The 20,752-nt window shown below is 35.9% G+C and overlaps 1 protein-coding gene across 2 annotated transcripts; it reads right to left on the bottom strand.

Moving 5' to 3' along the window:
* Positions 1 to 932: 932 nt before the first annotated feature.
* Positions 933 to 14,992, bottom strand: LOC132795383 (protein white). 2 transcript variants are annotated; one of them, XM_060806066.1, is made up of 6 exons: positions 14,715 to 14,992; positions 7,288 to 7,549; positions 4,577 to 5,231; positions 3,209 to 3,524; positions 1,802 to 1,933; positions 933 to 1,729 (listed from the first exon to the last, which is right to left on the bottom strand). In XM_060806066.1, the coding sequence occupies exons 1-6, from the start codon at positions 14,790 to 14,792 to the stop codon at positions 1,115 to 1,117; spliced, it is 2,058 nt and encodes a 685-aa protein (XP_060662049.1). In that variant the 5' UTR covers positions 14,793 to 14,992; the 3' UTR covers positions 933 to 1,114. The 2 variants fall into 2 exon arrangements, with proteins under 2 accessions (XP_060662049.1, XP_060662048.1); XM_060806065.1 differs by lacking the exon at positions 14,715 to 14,992 and adding an exon at positions 11,880 to 12,079.
* Positions 14,993 to 20,752: the final 5,760 nt, after the last annotated feature.

Below are 20,752 nucleotides of genomic sequence, written 5' to 3'. Positions count from 1 at the left end.
CCGGCTATTTGCTATGGGGGGGTTGGCTGGCTAAATATTTTGGTGAAAAATCAATTGGTCGCAGACAGAGTGCAGACACTCGTTCTCTCTTGCTCTCGCTTTCTTTCACAGCCACAAAGGAATGTGTGTGTGTGTGTGCTTGTGTGTGTGGTATTGCTATTACTTTGTTGGGCACTTTCCAGCGTTTAACACTTTGAATTGCAATTGGAAAATGATGCCGCTGTTTTGTTTGTCGTTGTTTTGTTTAAAAATAAATGTGAGCGGAGCGGAGCGTCGCTTACGCCGCGATACGCTAACTAAAACTGAACTGAACTGAACCGCACAACACACAACACTGCACACAACACATTGAATAGAAGAGCCAAGCGATCCAATTGCCCGCGCTCGCGACGTTTTTGTTTGTTGATGACGGCGGCGGACCGGGGGGAAAGCGTGTGCAGTACTTTTGCTGGCCGACAGTTAATTTTAACTACTTGAGACTTAGTTTTGGCGACGCGTCTGCGATTAGATTAAAGTTAAACACACACACACACTCTCGCAGACAACAAAAAAAGCAGCAGCAGCACGACAGCAAACACAAAATATCTCTTGCGAGAATTTTACCAACAACAAAGCAATGCGGTGGAATCGCGACAACAGCAGCAACTCCGGTCGCCGCCGCTTGTTGCGTCGTAACAACGCTAGCTAACTATAGCCGTGCCGCTCTTTTCAATGCTTATCCAGTTGCGCTAGTGGTGTCAGTGCTGCTATCCCGTTCGCACCAATGCTCTGTGTGTTACGTAGCGTATTGTGTGTGTTGAATTTCTTGCTGTGATGGTGAATTTCGAGCGCGCCAAGTTTAAATTTACAATACAATTCAAATTGTACGAGGCTCCTGTTAAATGACTGAATGAGAGATTTGAAATAACAATTTCGTTGGCGTTGCGTATAGAAAGCATATTTAATTTAAAATGCCAAGCATACTAAACAGTAAATGTTGCTTTTCTCCAGCAGTTTTGTGGTTTATGGGCTAAACAATTTAACACAAATAAACAATTAAAAAAAAAAAAAAAGTGTTTATATATATAGAGTGTATGCATGTGTATATATATATAGTATGTATATGATGTTTTTTTTATTCCTTGCGTCGGGCACGCAGTCGCAGCGCTAAATAGGCGAATCCTCGAAAGCTGATGATGAGCAAAACCAATCCAATGTAATCGAGGGGCAAATCAGCAGCCGAAAAGTTGAGTGTTTCCAGAATGACTTTCCCAGAGCTCGGACACGTCGTATTCGATGAAGTGCAGCTAATCTCGCCAGCCTCCACATCAGCCCACTGATTGATAAGCAGTCCCTCATTGGCATAGCGAAACCACGACAGATACGACAGCCACTTCAGATAGATGGGCACCGAGCCGGAGTTGAGGAAGAAGCCGCCGAAGAGCAGGAACGGAATGATGACAGGCGGACCCACGGACAGGGCCATCGATGTGGATGAGCTGGCGCAGGATATCAGATAACCAAACGAGGTGGAGACATTCGCAACCAGTGTGACCAGAGCCAAACAATTGAAAAAGTGCAAGGCGCCAGCTCGCAGTCCAATCATCGGATACGCAATCGCCGTGAACACAAAGGGAACGGTGAGGAAGAGCGGCAGCTCCGCTATAGTCTTGCCCAGAAAATACGTGTCGCACCGATAGAGTCGACTTCGTGCCTCTCGCATAAACACAGGCAGCTCCGAGGTAAAGACCTTCGAGTGAAAGAGTGCGAAATGGAATGGATTAAATAAAAGAAAGTGAAAGATAGTTGAGAGCAAACTCACGTTGATGGTGGCAAACACATTCTGGAAGGTCATGTTGGTCAGGAAGAGAAAGATGGCCCCGTTGATGTTCATCACGCCCACTTGCGTCAGCTGCTGCCCCAAAAAGATGAGTCCAATCAAAACAGCCACCATCTGCAAAAGAGTGAAATTCATTTTGATTTTATTTCAATGTTTTTCTGTATTCTATTTTCAATTTTCAGTTGATTTCTCATATATGTATATCACAAGCTTAAGTTGAGAATTTTGTATTTTACATTTTATTTGTTAATTTAAGTTTAGTTATTTTATACTTATTTGGTACTTAAGATGGGGTTGAAATACTAAACAATTACATGCTTCACTTATAATTTAATTGACTGGCTTAAAGTTGAAAAAGTTGTATATAAATGTAAGAGATAGTCCAAAAATGAACAAATATATTAATACAAAAAATTAAATTAATAAACTTAAAGAAAAGATTAAGTGAATAGGTCGCATTATTTATTAGTTCTGCTTGAGATTTAATTTAAAATAATTTTTTTATTTAATTACCAAATTTTAAATGCTGACGTAAAATTTAATAAATAACAATGAATATATTAAATTTTTACAAATTTGAATATAATCAAAATATTATTAAGAAATGAAGTACTAAATAAATAAATGAAATAAACAAGCAAAAAAAATAGAAAAAAGAAACAAGAAGGAGTAAGTATTTTAATTTGTTAGTTACATATTTTTTTTATTTTTATGTATACTTTAGTTTCAAATTTTGTTTTAAAATCCCATTTTTTGACTTGACCTTAAATGCGAGTAGATAATTAAGTAAATATGAAACTAGATCAAAAGTTAAATAAATGAATAAAACAATTAAATTGGCAACTAAAGAAAATGACGAAAATAATCATTAAAAAAACAAGCAAGTAATAAAATAATTAGATTTTTAAGAAAGAAGTAAATGAAAGGCTCGTAGTTATTCTGAGCAAGTTTTGAATTTGTTTAAATTTGTTTAAGTAACGCAATTCGATTTTTTTGTTTTCAATTTAATTTAGAATTTGATGTAGCTGTTGTATAATTAAATCAATTAATTCGTAAAAAGGAAGCTACGAAGTAAAAAGTGTATAAAATATAAAAAAATTTAAAAAAAAAATGATTATACAAATAAATAAAACATGAAATGAATAATAACAATAAAATAATTACGAATATATAAGTAAGTGTAAAATAAAATATAAAAACAAGTATAAAAAATTAATGATAATACTTATCAATTATACATAAAATGAGTTAAAAAATAATTCCTAAATATCTATAAAATCTTGTTGGATTTTATATTATATCAAAGTTAATAATCTAATTTATATTTCGCATTATATCTAAGTGAATACAGTAATAATATTGAAAATTAAGCTAATCTCAGCTACTCACCGTGGTCTGAATGAGTCGCACTTTGACCAGCAGCGGCTCCTTGAGCACCGACAACCAGGATCTCCAGAGGACAGCTCGGAACTGCATGAACCAGGTGGCCTTGTAGGTGTAACCATTCTCCGGCTGCTCCAGCGGCTGCGTCTGCGTCTTTGCTGCCAACAGCTGTTCCATATCCCGAGCTACTTTGCTGATGGCAAAGTTATCGCAGATCTTTCCAATCCGCTCCCTCGACTCCACCTCACGTCCTGGAACTATCGCCAGCACCTGCACATAGAAATCCGCCGGATTGTAGTTGGTCGGACACTGGGCGCCCACGCTAAACGAGAGATCAAGAATAGATATAAGACATATACATACATACATATATAATATATAAGAATTTTATGAATTTAGGTAATATTTGCAATCAAATATTGAGATTATCCCTGATCATTTAGTTGAATTTCATTATTTTTCATTTCTTTTATAGCTAGTATATTAATTTTATTTATTATATATTTTTTATAAAATCTTTTTTTTTTTTTAATTTAATTCGGTTTTAAATTTGTTTCCTTTGTCGAATATAGATGATCATTTCATGAAATAATATTTTTGTGTTAATATGATATATAGGTTTTAAAATGTGACATTCAAATTGATGTATTTTAATTCTTTTTAAGACGTAAAAAAGGAAATATTATATTTTGTTTCAAATTTTAAATTTAACTCATTATAATATTTTATATTATATTGCATATGTGGGTTATAAATTGTATATTGATTTTATATTAATTTTCAAATTTTATATTAAACTTAAACATATTTCATTTGAAGGATCAATTAATTGGAATGGAAGTTTTGAAATTTATATTATTATCTCTTTGTTAATATATAATATAGTTTATTTTGTAAACTTCCTTTTGCAAAAGTACGAATTTAAACATACACAAATTATGAAAACTGAGTATTTTAAAGTTTAGAAGTAATCAATTGAATTGTTAGCTTCAAATTAACTTTTAAATTTCCGTTTTCTGTTGACTGTTAATAGTAAAAATAAAATACTTGAGACTTTAATAAATAACTGACTAACTTAGGTTTCTTGCTCAATTATTGTGTGACGTTTAGAAATCATATTTTTTAAATATTAAACTGATTTATATTTAAATATGTATCACCCTTCAATATGGTTGGTAATTTATAATTTTAAGTTTATCGCATTGTGGACTCTTAATAAATGATATTTACATAACATAAGATTAAAGGCTTTTAGTTTGAAAAAAAAATGTTAAGTCAGGATATACTAAATTTATATTTACATAAATATATTTACTTATGTAATAGTAAATAACAATGATTGAAAGCAATTTATAGTCGAGACTATTTACTTACTATGAAAAGAAGTCGACGGCCTCGCTGGGCGTGCCAAGGAAGGCGACACGCCCCTCGGCGATGAGGAGGATCTTGTCGAAGAGCTCGAACAACTCCGACGACGGCTGATGGATGGTCAGGATGACGGTCTTGCCCTTCTGCGACAGCTTCTTCAGCACCTGCACAACACTGTGAGCAGTGAACGAATCCAATCCCGAGGTGGGCTCATCGCAAATGAGCAGCGGAGGATCGGTGAGTGCCTCCGAGGCAAAGGCAAGTCGCTTCCTCTCGCCACCAGATAAACCCTTCACTCGACCTGGCACACCGATGATCGTGTGCTGGCATTTGCTGAGCGACAGCTCCTGGATAACCTGATCCACTCGAGCCACACGCTGGCGATAGCTCAGCTGACGTGGCATTCGGACCATGGCCTGAAAGATGAGATGCTCCCGTGCCGTGAGCGAGCCAATGAACAGATCATCCTGCTGCACATAGGCGCAACGTGCCTGCATCTCCTTGGCATCCACCGGCTGACCGTTGAGCAGACGCACACTTGAGGGAGAGACTTGAACTCCTTGCGGCGAGCGAAAGGCGAGCGCATTGAGGAGCGTTGTCTTGCCTGCTCCAGAGCTGCCCATGACAGCGAGCAACTCACCCGGATAGGCAACGCCACAAACTGCAAAAGAGAGAGAAAGAGAGGGAGAGAGAGAGATAGAGATATTAGAGAGAGATCGAAAATGGGATGGGATACACAAAGAGAACAAGTAAGAAAGCTACAGTCGAGTGTACTCGACTGTGAGGTACCCGCTACCCATTTTGAATAAAAGCAATATATTTTGCAGTATTATTCTCAAAATATACCAAATATACTACATAAATACTAAAAAATATACTAAATGGTATATGTGGTACATCGATATTCAAAATATACCATAGACGGCACAATATACCAGATTGTCAGCCAAAGTAACTAAGACCCCTAGTAAGTAGGCGCTTTTGTCCATACAAAAGTATTTCTTTAATAACTTCGACAATTTTTATCTGATCGATTTTTATGATCAGGAATCATAACTGCTATAGTTGTTAGCTTTAAAATTACGCTTGTTATTCGATTTTTTTGATTTGCGGGGGCGGAAGGAGGCGTGGCAAAAATTTGAAACAAACTTGATTTGCGTGTAAACATAACAAATGCTGTCGAAAAAAAATTATTGCTCTATCTCTTATAGTCTCTGGGATCTAGGTGTTCATACGGACAGACGGACAGACAGACAGACGGACGTGGCTATATCGTCTCGGCTGTTGACGCTGATGGGGTATGGGTAGCGGGTATAAATATGTATGTTAGATTGAAATGTAGATTACAAATCTTGTTTTAAGTATTTTTTAATCTTAAAAAATGGTATTTAAATTAAAAACATCTTATTTTAAGATTAAAATCTTACCCCAAGTATGTTTTATTCTTGATTCCAAGACTTGATTTATAATTTTTTCGATATTACAAAAACAAATCCATCTTGAAATAAGATTTTTAAGTTGATTTAAGAACTTTTCAATCTTTAATCTTTTTTCTCTTGTTTCTTAAAATTCCCTTCTTTTAAAATTAGAACCTAATTTCTGGTGTTGTATATAAAAATTACCCGCAATTTAATTTGTATTATTATTATTATTTTAAACAATCCAAATTTAAGATTATGACTTCTTGGTTCAAATTATGAGATTTATCTATTCTTAAAATGAGAATGTCGTGAATCTTTTTGGCGTCATTTCGATCTTGATTTAAGATTTTATTTTTGATTTTAGCAGGTTTTGAGTTGAGATTGCTTCATCTTCTCATTTAACTCATAATTAATCTTAAATCAAGTATATTAAATCTATAATTAATCAAGAACGTTTGATCTTGATTTGAGATTTTGCAATGCAACAAAAACGCAATCTAATTTATTTTTGTTTTATTTTTAATAATTTAAAATAATATTTTGAGATTTTGACTTTTTTTCCCATTCTTTAAACAATATTATAATCCTGAAACTCTTTTGTACAATTTCAATCTTGAGAAGTGAACAAATTCTTGGTTCAATTTTGACACCACACAATCTTGATTCTAGATTTTATTCTTGATTTTAGCACGTTTGTTTCTTTCAGAATTTATTTCTCTACTTTTTTCTTCTTAATTTTATACTTTTATAATTTCTTATTTCCTTTTTCTTCATTGCTTTAATTCTTTTTTTTTTACAGCATTTCCTATTTAAGTGTTTTAATTGCAACTATTATTAAAAATGTATTGTTTTTGTTTTATTTCAAACAATCTAAATTTAATATTGTTCGGTTTAATTTTGATATTTCTCGTTGCATGAATCATCTTGAATCTTTGTTGTGCAATTGTGATCTTGATTTAAGAACAAAACTTCTTTGTTTAGTTATCACATCAAACAATCTTGATTCTAAATTTTATTCTTAGCATTTTTTTCTTTCTGTGTTTATTTCTCTACATTCTTCTCCCTAATTTTGTACTTTTATATATTTTTATTTATTTTTTCTTCATTCATGTACTTCTTTTTTAATTTTATTTCCCATTAAAGTATTTTAATTGTAGTTAATATCACAAATCTATTATTTTTTTGCCATCTTGATTTAAGAATAAACCTTCTTTGCTCAGTTTTCACATCAAACAATCTTGATTCTAGATTTTATTCTTGATTATAGCACGTTTGTTTCTTTCAGTGTACTCTTACCATTCTTGAGCAGATGCTTGCGCGGAGCCGGAATGTGGCGCTCGTTGCAGAAGAGACCGCGTGTGCGATTGACGAGCTGGCGCCAATTGGAGCCCGGCTGATGGACGGCGCCAAAGATGTCGACGTTGTGCCAGGCGTAGGTGAGAGTCTCGGGCAATTCTCCGCTGCTGCTCAATGTGCCATAGTTCTTGGTCTGGCCAAAGCTTTGGCTAATGCAGCTCTGCGCTGTTGCTGCCACAGGGCCAGTGGCGCCTTCTCCAGGCTGAGAAAGAGAGGGAGAGAGAAAGAGAGAGAAGTTAGCGAAGGGCTGCGGCAAAAAAGGTTGGCGAAACTTTTCAATTTGAGTCGCAACCATAAAAAAGGGCGACGACGCGTAAATCTTTTCGGCGTGCTAATCCCGCCGCCTATTCAAGCAGTTGCCCCCAACATCCCTCCTCCACTTATTCGACCGTTTAAAATGTGCAAATTAGGGTGGCCATAAGCCGCAGACGGTGTCGACTCCCAAAAATACGCGGAGGCCAATGTTGCCACTTCGTAAGACAATTGCCCCGGCGTAAATGTAAATCGTTGCCTTTGCCTTTGCCTTTGGATTTTGGCCTGAGCTTCTTTACATTTTTCTTCTTCTTCTTCTTCTTCTGGTGGGTTTAAGTTTCACTTTCAGTTTCGAGTCGAGTTGAGTCGAGTTGAGAGTCCATTCTATTATGCGACCCGCCATTTGAAGGTGACTCTCTCCGAGACAATCTTCAAAGTTTGCGCTTTTCGTATTTTATTTTGTTGTCCTTAAAGTGTGCTTTGCTCTGCTGAGTGAGTGCAGTGAATCAGTTTGAATGACCGCATGAATATGCTAGACTGACAGACGAAGCGAATGAGTGTCTTAGTGTCAAGTGATTGAGCAATTGCGCATTTTGTAATTTACTTAACACCTCCTCGAAAGTGTGTCCTTCATATTAAGCTTAGCTCCTAACCGGAATTATCATTTACGAAATGAGATATGAACTATGGGGATTGCTTGAAGTAAAGAGTAAAGTTTATATAGAGATATGTATGACTGAATATATGGTAGTTAAGATTTGATTAATATGATCTTAGCTGTCATAATAAAATAACACGCGTTTAGATAGAGCGAAAATATATTACTATAAAGGCATTGGAATAGGTTTATGTTGAGACATGAGTATAGCTAATGAAAAGAGTTAGTTTTCTTTCATTTAATTCAAATTAATTTACTTCACAATGTATTAATTTAGCTTCATAAGCTTTTGATTCACTGCATAAAATTTTATTAATTTTCTTTTGCATTTAATACTTTGTTTCCTTGTTTGTTTATCTATTAATTAATAGTTATAAATTTATACGTATTTATACTTAAATATCTTACTAAACCTATGTACACATGTATAATCCTTAAACTATTTAGCTATTTACGCATAATTATTCGTATATATATTTTTTACCATCTAACCTTAAATCTTGCTATCTATATCTCTTTTTATCTGTAATCTAATTCAATGTATATCAAACAAAAAATTTGTCAATTATCTATCCAATATCCCATAAAAATCTATTTACTTATTTATATATCTAACTTCTCCACAAGAATTTCAAATGTTTGCATGTATATAATGTTCGATATAGCTATACAAAGCTACATATAAACATATATGTATATATGTGTGCACTTAATCACCAAATTATTTATCTATAAACTTCTTAAAATATCGATGTTATGTCGAAAGCTATTTATTTGTCTTGCTATCCACTTTTAGCAATGAAAACATCTATCTATCTTTATATGTATCTATCCATACATATAATCAACTTTATTTATGTATAATATCATATATATGCATTAACTCTCTAGCTATATAACCAATCAATTTTCAATTTATCTACATATTTATTTGTCTATCCATGTCTACAGATACTTCTATAAATTTTCTGTTCAACTTTCCATCCACCCATCTATACTTATTCGTCTAAACATCTTTTAACTTCACTCTGCTCAGCAGTCTATTAACAATTGAATTTCTTCTCAGATAAAGTAAGTTCTCTGGCAAGCGGATCTCATAATAATTCCAATCGAAGTACAATTTGCTTGGCACTTGCTTCGACAACAGGATGTGGAATATCAACAAAATAAATAAGTACTTGTGTTCAAGTTAAGTTTAGAGAGAGAGAGAGAGAGAGAGAGAGAGAGAAAGAGCGCTGAGTTCATTGTAATAAGCAGAACTTTGTCCATTTGATATTGTGTGCCAAACTAGTAGCGACATCTGTCGGCGAGTAGCTGCCAGCAACCACTCTGTGGCAGCGGCTGGTCAAGAGCGATGTTGATGTCGATGCCGAGATGCCGTGTACTTGCTTATAAGTTATTCAAAAAGGAAGAAAAACAACAACAACAACAACGAGAAGAGAGACAAAGTAGAAAGTACGCGAAAAATTAAATAAATATGAAATGTAAGAGACAAGCAACCAGATAATACTGCAACACACACACACACACACATACACTTAAGAAACGCCAAAGAAGATGAAAATAACAACGCCAACAACAAGGAAGAGCAACAAAAAGAAAGAGAGAGAAAGAGGAGCAACAACAATGCGAACATAACACAGGCAAATAAATACAGGAAAAACTTTTTAATAACATTTTTCGGCCTCATTTGTTGTGAAAACAATTTTGCTTGGGTGGCTGTGGGAGACACGAGGAGGCGGGGCAGGCAGGCAGCCAGCTATTCCCTCTTGCCACCGAGTCGAGTCGAGTCGAGTCAAGTCGAGCGTTGTTGCCACATGTAACGGATATTAAATTTTTCGCGTTTACCTCGACGGCGAGTCTCCAATTTCTCAAGCCAAATTGAAATGCAGCAGACAACGTGTACGAGAGAAAGTGAGACGTCAGAGTGTGCGACAGAGAGGGAAAGAGATGGCAAGAGGTGGGCAAATGCCGGACTCAACTTGGACAACACGGCGTATTATTAATAACCAAACGCGGCGACATTTTCAACATCGAATGCTACAATTTTTCCTACAGCATTTTTTACATTTTCTCAATTTTCATAATTCCCACTTCACCTCCCCTCCTTTAACCCCTAGCAGCTTTTGTTTAATTTTTATGATTATTTATATAAATGATTATGATTCAGACACGGAGGTAAAAACGCAAAATGCTTTCAATATTGTGGCCATCATCTCGCTGTGGCGCCAATTAGCGTCCCTCCCTCAATTCATGTTTCACCGCTTTAGGCTCTGTGGAAACCCCACAAGCGGGACACAAGCGAAGGAAGGGCGGGCTGGGGGAAGTAGCGACATTAAACCGCAGTGGACGAGCTTTGGTTTCACTCAATGGAAGCCCTACGCATGGGTCAAACTTCCTAAGCCAAATCTTGACAGCTTGCGAGCTAATGTTGACCTGGCTAATGCCGTAAAGAGTTGCAATTAAATTTGGGTTGACTCGACTCACAAATTCCAAAGAAAACCCACTTTCGAAACTTATGCAAATTATTCATTTATGTGTCTAATTTTTATACACTTTTAAATATGTTTTCAAGTTCAAATTTCAGTAAGAAACTTTACTAATCTCTTAATGAGCGTAGACAAGTGACTTTAAAGTAAACAAAAAATAAATCAGGTTCACTAAAATTATATATATACTGTGAAATACAATGCAAAGAGCGAATGAATTTACTAACTAAATTAACATAAATAAATGTTAGAATACTATTTTTGAATTTAAAGTAATTTTTGAAGTTTTTCAGCTTATTTATATTTAATTATTAAGATAAATATATTATTTATATTTACATATATACAACCAAGTTCTTCTTCAGTTTGATTTGTTATTGTCGAACTTCTTTAAACTCAAGTAAGTAAAATGTTATAGGAACACTTTACTGATTTATAAAGTAAGCTGAGGGCTTTCAACTAAACCCACATAAAAGTATTTAAATTAAAATGTAATTTGGAGTTTTAAACACTTTACTTGATAGAGGTAAACATAAATGTAATTTAATAAAATACTTATCGAATTCTTGCTTTCAATTTTAATTTCAATGAAGTCAATTCTAGCAGATAATAATTTGTATACATAATTTCGTTTTTTTTTTTTAAATGTATGTATTCTTTATAAATTATTTGGTGTGATTCACATTTTTAGGCAACTAAATTCTTTGACTTTTTGAAATCTATTTTGTACAAATGTCACAGAAAACTTTTACTGATTTATCAATTAAGATTAGACAGATGGCTTTGAAGTAAAACAACTTTATTTGTCATATTATTTACATGTAAAGAATTGAAATTAAAACGTTAATGCATTTGATCTATACTATCAGCATAGTTTCTGTAACTATTTATTAGATCGTGTAACAGTTTTTGACTTTCAAAATTGTATAATTATTTCATTCAATTTGCAAGCTAAATATACAAAATATGGAGCACTGTCAACTAAAGCCTTAAAATTTGAAAGTCAAGTAAAAATGTAAGAACAAAAACTTTGCTAATTTATCAATGAAAGAGCAGACAGACGATGGACTTTGAAGTAAAGACAAACAAATTTAGTAAATATGTATATAGGCAAATAAATATGTTATGTATACTTCTTTGGAATGCTCTTTGATTGTGCCCAGCCGAAAGGTGGGAATAAACTTGCGTTTTCTGAATAAGTTCTTAAGTCGAGTGCGTTTGATGGCGGCTTCTGTGTAAATCGAAGACTGCGAATTGGAATAAAAAACCATAGTGATAACTTTGCAATTGCATAAAGTGAACTTTATTTTTGGGAATTTTTGCTTGAACTTGTTTCCGTTTTAAAACAATCTTTCGGACTGGGAACGCAGATTGCAGGTGAAATCTTTTAAGCACCCCCCAATTTAAATACCAGCCTGAAGTTAGACAAAATAAATACAGATTGTGTGAAGTGTGAAGATACGAGCGAGAGAGATACGGATACGTTGAGTGGGCAGTCAAACAATGACCTAGATAAGAGCGGATTATACAATATCAATAAAACGAAACAGAGACGAGAACATCAGCAGAAGCAGCAGCGAAAGAATGAAGCCAAGACAATGACAGTAAAGTAAACAAGCATAAAACATGCGTTAAGCACTTGTGAGATACGCGAGAAGAGATATAGATACATCTAGAGATACAGATACAGATACAGCATCAGCTTCATTTACAGATAGCTGTAGATACAGATGCACAGCTTGGTAGCAACGAAGATGACGACAGGTAATACTTCGCTCACATCTATAAAGATTTGTTATGCGACACTGCGAAGCGACATAGTTACTCGACTTGCTGCACTTGTTACGAGCATGTGTTCTTACCTCACCTTCCCGTCCCCCCTCTCCCCCTCCTCATCCACCTTGTGTTGTCATCAATCTGTGCTGCATTCATGTGATGCACGACTAAAGCCATAGATACCATTAACCGTTGGCCAAAACCAAACTAATGCATTTACTGTGACTGCTTCAGGGTCATAAAACAAGATGTGTTCAACAACAACAACAACAACACTGCGAAAGCGTGTGATATCCATCTATGTAGATAATGCAGCCCAACTACTCCATTATAATATTTCTTGCTCTCTCGCTCAGAGAGGAGTTTCATTTTATTACGCTATCTATTGTCAACATTTATAGACAACTAAGATATGTATGTTGTTTTTCTTTTTTTGTTATACTTCCTTAAATCTTTAATTTAAATAGAAGACTTTTTCAGAACATTCGACTGACTAACTTTGTGAAAGTATATAACTTTTCATATCATATCATCATATCATATCTCTTTAAGGATTTAAATGTTAGTATATTTGAAACAAAAATTTCATTACAAGATAAATGAATTTCGAATTTCGATAACGAATTTTATTATATGAAGATATGATCGTCGAAACTGAGGCGTATTTTGAAATAACTTACAAATCGAACTACAAAAATGGTATCGACAAGTTCGATGGTCGCTATAAACAGTGTATCACTCCTGAAGGCAATTATGTTGATTAAAGAAAACGAATTATTAAAAAACAAGTAAGAAAGCTACAGTTGAGTGTGCTCGACTGTGAGATACCCGCTACCCATTTTGCGGTATTATTCTCAAAAGATACCAATTATACTACAAAAATGCTAAAAATATATTTTGGGGTATTATTATTAAAATATACAAAATATACTAAAAATATACCAAATGATATATTTGGTATATCGATATAGTACCGCATTCAAAATATACCATAGACGCCATAATGTACCAGATTGTCAGCCCATACAAAAGTATTTCTTTAATAACTTCGACAATTTATATCTGATCGCAACCAAATTTTTAGGAATCATAAATATTACAGTTATTACTGTATATACCAAAATTCACAATTCTAGATCGTCTCGGCTGTTGATGCTGATCAAGAATATATATACTTTATGGGTCGGTTATAATACCCTTCTACCCTATATGTAGCGGGTATTAAAAGTGGTTTACTATGGTAACCCGAGAACTTTTCAGGGAACTTTTCAGGGAACACATTTTAGGGAACTTATACTTCAGGTTGATTCTTAACCATGATGAGAACCTAAGTAGTAATATATTTGTTCTACAGTAGTATTAAATAAGTAAGCAAGCTATAGGCAAGTGAGCTTGACTCGCTACAGATTTTAAATAAAAGCATATCAGATGGGAAATATTCTTCAAATATAATAAATTAATATATCGAAAATATACAAAAATATACCAAGCGCTCTATTTGGTATGTTGACACATTTGGTATATTTTGTATTCTATAATATATTTTAAATAAATACAACATTTAAATATAATATTTTTTTAAAGTATATTATATCAATGAGTACAAAATGTACCACATAATCAGCCAAAATATCTAAGATATCGAACATGGCTCATCTCGGATGTTGATGCTGATCAAGAATATATGTATGCATATACTTTATATGGTCTGAGAGGTAGCGGGTATATAAAAAATATGTCAAAGTTGTCAGCAGAGACAGTGAGTGCAATTAGTTAGCTGCAACAAAAAGCTGTCACTGTTTATTTTTTAGTATGCTACGCTATGATTGAATACAGATCATCGTTCTATGGTTGACATGACTCGAATTACATGATGTTGCAACACTTGCAGCGCATAATGCGTGCCTCTGTTTGTGTGTTTATATGTGATCAACTACGTCTGGGTCATGTTTAAGCTAAGCAAATAGTTAGATTCTTTTTGTTTTTTTTTTGTTTCGTTTTTTGCCAAGTGTTGCATTTTGGCTGATGCAATGCGGTTGCGGTTTTCGTTATGCGGCATGTCATGGCTGCAAATGCTGATCGATTGGGGAGTGGGGGAGTGGAGAGGGGGCAGAGAGGAGGATAGGTGCCCAAATATGTTCTCACGCTGCTGGCGCCTGAAAGTATGCAACACACACACACACAAGACTCACACTGTGATGTAGCTGCTCTGCGGAGGTGTGTTTGCTTCCCCCGCCGCGTATCAAAAGCTCCTGATCCTCTTGTCCCATTTTCGCATGCACTCACACACACACACTCACTCACTAATGCACTAATACACGAACACAGTCACGCACACACGTATGCAGAGGAGTTTCGTTTCGGTTTTTTGTTAGCGAACTATTAATTTCGCTTCTCCTTTTGCCGCTTTGTTTATCTCGCTTTCGCGGTGCTGCGTGACGAACGCGCTGACAAAACGCAACTGACGCTCGACGACTGAGCGACTGAGTGACTGAGCGATTGACGACAACGACAACGACGACGACGGCGGCCATTGACGCTAGCGTCGCTCTGCTTGCGGTGCTGCTGCTGCTGATGATGAGTGAAATTTGATGAGTGCAAGAGATTAAAAGCTGAACAACAGCAACAGCAACAACAACAAGTACGAGCAAAAGCAACAACTCAGTTCAAATGCTTCGTCTATTTGCATGCTGATTAGAGAGCGAATGTCGCTGTCGCCGTCGCTGTCGACGTCGCTGCTGGCGTCGCTGCTTAGCTGCGAGTCTCCGTTTTCATTTGGTTGTCGTCTCCTCTTCCTTTATTCTGCATTTCGTTTATCAACGCATTCGCTTTTACCATTATTGCTTTTGTTTTTTCTTTTCCAGCTCTTTCTCTTTCCTCTTTGATTATCGTCTGCCTTTCCACTGTTTTTCCTGCTTACAGTTATCGTTCGTTAAATGTAAACAATCTCGATCAACGCAAAAAAAAAAAACGTGTTCTTCATTTTTTGAGTCTTTACTGAGAGTAAATATTTGAGGTTAAGCAGAACAGCTGAAATCATTATCATGATAGCATATCACACAGTTGGCATCATAAAAGCAATTATCTTAATTACACCGTATGCATAACATAAGGAAATTTATTTAATTTTATTAAAAATAAATGTCTTATTAGGTTGTAAGTACAAGAAATGTCAAACATCAAAACGAGTATATTATAAAGCAAATCTATTTTATTATTCCAGATATTAATGTTTGGCTTCTCAGGTACTACACTAAAATACATTTACCTTAACTATAAAAAAAAACATGTTTATAATAAATGGAATTTATCTAATTTCGAATATTAAAGTTCTGTTTGTTAGATATATTCAAAAGGAAATCTAATGCAAAATATTATATTATTCCAGATATCCATATTCGGTTTGTTTGGTACAACACAAAATACACTTACTTAAATCGAAAAATATGTCCATAAAATAAATATTTATTTAATTTCGGATATTACATTTCTGTATTTGGGCTATTGCTTTTGTTAAGACAAATTGCAAACGAAGTAAATTAAAAAAGAAAGCAATTATTTTTACAAAGGAAATCTAATTCAAAAATTTAGGTTATATACAAAAAAAAAATGAGTGCCAAATATCGTAAATTAAACAACAAAAAAACAAAACAAATATATTCAAACAGGAAATTTGCCTTACTTTAAATATTCAAGTTCTTTTTGATAAGTATTTTCAAAATATTTTTCTCATTGCCTTAGTTAATACAGATTGTTAATGAGTATATATTAAAGTATATTAAAATCGAAACTTATTTCAGAAGTTGAAGTTTAGTTTTGAAGGTATTATATTAAAATAAATTTGACTAATGTCCTAATCAATAAAATAAATAAAAACAGCACAAATGTTATTGAGTAGCAAATTGAAACAAAAGGAAGGTAATAAAACGATTTTTAAACAAATCAAAAACGTTTTTTTAAAGTAATTATATTCTTTTATATATTAATTGCAATATAGTATTTTTTTTTATATAATTTAATAGTTTTTCAAAACTATGAATTTCTTGTTGTTTTTTCTATTTGTTTCATTATATACAATTTTTCCACTACCTTATACAGCAAAGATTATAATAATATTAAAACAACGTCTTATTATTTTGCCGGGTATTTCAAAGTCGACTTTTGGCTGCAACAAACAAGCAAATTGTCGTCTTGTGTCTTGTGGATTTGAAACTTGTAAGTTGCTCGCTTAACTCATTTGTGGGCGCAGTGCCATGCCCACAAACGTTGTTGTTGTTACTTTTGTGGTCACCTCTAGGGCTTCATGTGTCTTTGATCGTCGCTGTGCTGCATTTCAGTTGCGTTGCGTTGCGCTGCGTTGAGTTGAAATCGACTTTCACACACAGAGAAGCGAAACTAACTCAACTGAAGTGAACTCAACTCAACTCAACTCAACTAGTAAAATGCCCAAGTGGTTTGGTTGTTGTTGCGATGCGCTTTAATGTGTCACAAATTTGGGGCATGTGGCGCGTGGCAACGTTGCCTGTTTTGTGTTGCACACAACCGAACAGCAAGGCAGCAACAAATACTAAATCCATCTGCGGAACTTTTGCTAAGCTCAGTTTGCCAGCCCCAGTCGGATGCCATCATTTACTCACTCAAATGCTATAAACTTTTTACACTTAACAATTTATTGTCACACTGCCAGCGTCGACTGCGGCTGCGTCTGCGACGTTGGCAGCAACGTCAGCGTCGCCTTGCAACTTGCAGCAGAGAAGGAAAGAGAGAGAGAAAAAAGTGCAAAGAAGTAACTCGAGCAAAAACGTAGAAAGTTTCGCTAACACGCTTTTACACTCTCTCCCACACAAACACACACACACACACAAATACTATCACTTACACACACACACACATACTACCACACACTCTTAGCCCAGGTAAAGCTTTAGGAAAGCGGCCATTGACACTGGGCATCAAGTTGGCAGAGTTGTTTGCCGTCGACTTTGTCCCTGGCCCTTGACGCTGGCTGAGCCCCTGACCCGTCACTCTCCCCCTCTCCCACTCTCCCACTCTCTCTCTCTCTGTGTATCTCCGCAGTCCTCTCTCCCCTCTCTCACTTTTCGCCTCCCTCTGCAGCCACGCTTTGGCAACGCGTTAGTCCATGCAAATTATTGACGCGGACAGCGGCTTCAATAAATCTGTGTGTAGAAGGAGTGTGTGTGTGTGTAGGTGTGCTATGCGAGGGTGCGCCAGTGTGTGTGTGTGTGTGAGTGTGGCAACTTTTGCTGTGCCTCATGCCGCATGCCTTGTGCTAACTTTATGCCAAGCGCCACGCTAATCAGACAGCTTTCTAGTTCATTGCATTGAACGAGCGCCACGCCCACATGGGAGGCGTGATTCAACTGTAAACGTAACGCACAAATGCTGTTGGTGGTGCGGTGGTGCAGCAGCAGCAGCCTCAGCAGCTGCACCTTCGTTTGGCTCGTCCGTCAAGCAGCCACTCAACTGGCTGTAATTGCCAAGTAAATCAGCGCGCTGCCACTTGCCATGCCCCAAAACTATGTATGAGAGTGTGGCACGAGGTAGGGGGCGTGGGGCAAGAAGGGGTTAAGCAAATCGTGGCGGGAGTTTTGCGCTAAACTTTTGAGAAGTTTTAAAGAGGAATACTTCATGGGGCCAGGATTCATGCTCGTAGTTAGTTAGTTAGTTGCAGGGTCTCTCGACTCCGCTGCGGGGTTTTGTCGTGCGTTCAACAAACTTTAAAAGGGGTCGAGGGGGTAGGTTGCAAAGGTTGTCTGAGCTACAGCAGACATGCTTGTACATCGAGAGGTCTTTGGGTGACACACACACACACACACACATAGACGGATAACATAAAAGGCATCTCAAAGGGCCAGCAGGAAGCAGGAGCATAAAGGAGGCGCGTGTAAAGTGGCCAGGAATTTGTCGCTTCTTCTGAGGGATTGACAACGATATGGATTGAATGTGGGACAAGTTGGCTCTCGGATTAATATAGCTTGATCATGCAGAAACTTGATATACTACTCCACATAGTGCTACAAGTCAAGGCTCATCAACTAAAGCTGCAAACGAGGCTCAGGAAATATGTAGAGAAAAGTTAATACTTCAAACTTAGCAGATGGATAAAAATAGAATATATTACTAAGCAAACATATAATAAAGAAGTAAAAAAGGAGAGAAAAAGTGAAGGAGTAACGAAGTAAAGTTGTACAGAATTAATGGAGTAAGGAAATAATGAAGTAAACATATAAAGAGGTAAAGGAGTAAATAAGTCAAAAGAAAGTTAGAAAGTAACCAAATTTGGACATACAAATAAAATAAACAAATACATTAAAAAGTAAATGAATCAAGAAATCGATCTGTAATTTTGAGCTAAGAACTAATTAAATAAAATAATACGAACTACACAAATGAACAAATGTAGAACAACGAATTAAAGAAATACAACAATAAGGAATTGAAGAATAAGAAATGAACTAAATAAGGAAATAAGTAAATACATATATACATAAATATAGAAATACAACAATAAGAAATTGAAGAATAAGAAAATAACTAAATAAGGAAATAGGGAAATAAGTAAATATATACATAAATATAGAAATACAACAATAAGAAATTGAAGAATAAGAAAATAACTAAATAAGGAAATAGGGAAATAAGTAAATATATACATAAATATAGAAATACAACAATAAGAAATTGAAGAATAAGAAAATAACTAAATATAGAAATAAGTAAATATATAAGTATTATAACAAATTTAAACTTACTTTAGCTAGCTTAAAATAAACTCGAGAATTTCAGTCACTCGAAATTCATGTTATACAAATAAAACAGTCGATATACAAGTATATAGAGAGCTCTATATGTGGCTGACGTAGTGCTCAAGCTGATGACCAATTCGATCTGTAATTTTGCGATATGTTGACAACCCTTGAACCCTTGGCTTCTTCGACTTTATGCGATTGAACTCTTTTGCGCTTTTATTTTGTGTCTTTCCCATTCTCGAAATATGCATAAAAATTGCTGTCATCAATTCGCTGATGAATTTTTCTATGCATAATAAGCTCAAGTGTGTGGGCGTGGGCGTGGACGTGGGCGTAGATGACTGCGATTGTTTGTCGGCTTGTCTCGATTCGGTTCGGTTCGGTTTGGTTTTCTTTCGGTTTGATGATGGTTGCTTAGGCAAAGGGTTGAGTTGAGCTGCAGAGTGTTGTTAGAGGCAGCAAAGTTGCCAATTTCGCTGCGTGCTCCACTGACTGCAATAAAATGAAATGGCAGCGGCATATTTTTCTATTAAAGCGCATCAACTGAATGTTCAGCTTGGCGATAAGACACACACACACACACAGACACACACAAAGATGGAGAATCGCCTACGAGTTTTGCTTCGCTTACAGCACGCGCGCGTCTCATAAAAACGTATCAAAACATCCGCTGGGAGTCATAAAAATTTTGCACTTTGCCCGCAGATGCAGGTCGGGGCAACTTTTGTCTTACACACAGAGGCTCGACTCCGAAGTTGAAGCTGAAGCTGAAGCTGAAGCTCTGGCAGACGCGGCGTATGTGTAATCTAATAAAATGTACTGTTTATGTGGCAACAGGCCCGCATCCAGAACAAGAGAGAAAGAGAATGCCCGAGCATGGCTGCTAGTTAGCCGCAACTAGCTTCCAAGTGGCTTCCGACTTCAGTTCAGTTCAGTTCAGTTCAGTTCGGTTGCGCAACAGTTGCTCTGCTTTATGACGATGCCCCGATGCTGCCACTGCCGCATTGTGGTGTCCATGCCACGTACCCCAATACAGTGGCAGAGGCAGCAGCCAGCAGGCCAACTTAACTGCAACTTATGTAGCAGCATGTCATGTGGAGGCGCAGCTCCTAGATGTGCTTGGACTCGTTTGTCTCTGGGCGCCATAAAGGTAGATACGAGCATGTACTATATGAAAGAGGCCAGCTCGACCTCTCTCTCTCTCTCTCTCTCTCTCTCTCTCTTTCTTCTCTCGCTTGATTGAAGATTTTTCCTTTTAAGTCAGCTACACAAAAATAGAATTTAATCCAGGGAGAGGGAGGCATATATACATATATATTTTATGATTTATGCTTTAAATTAGAAATTACTAATTTCATAAAAGTTTTTTTCATTCGAATGTAAAATAGAAAACACAAATGTTAAAATGCTTGTAGGTGGAGAACACGCTCTTTCTTTCTCTTCCTTAATTGAAGATTTCT

The sequence above is a fragment of the Drosophila nasuta genome, chromosome X (genome assembly GCF_023558535.2).
Source record: "Drosophila nasuta strain 15112-1781.00 chromosome X, ASM2355853v1, whole genome shotgun sequence".
NCBI lineage: Eukaryota > Metazoa > Arthropoda > Insecta > Diptera > Drosophilidae > Drosophila > Drosophila nasuta.
Note: the sequence above shows the minus strand (reverse complement) of the source record. Positions and strands in the feature narration are given on the sequence as shown.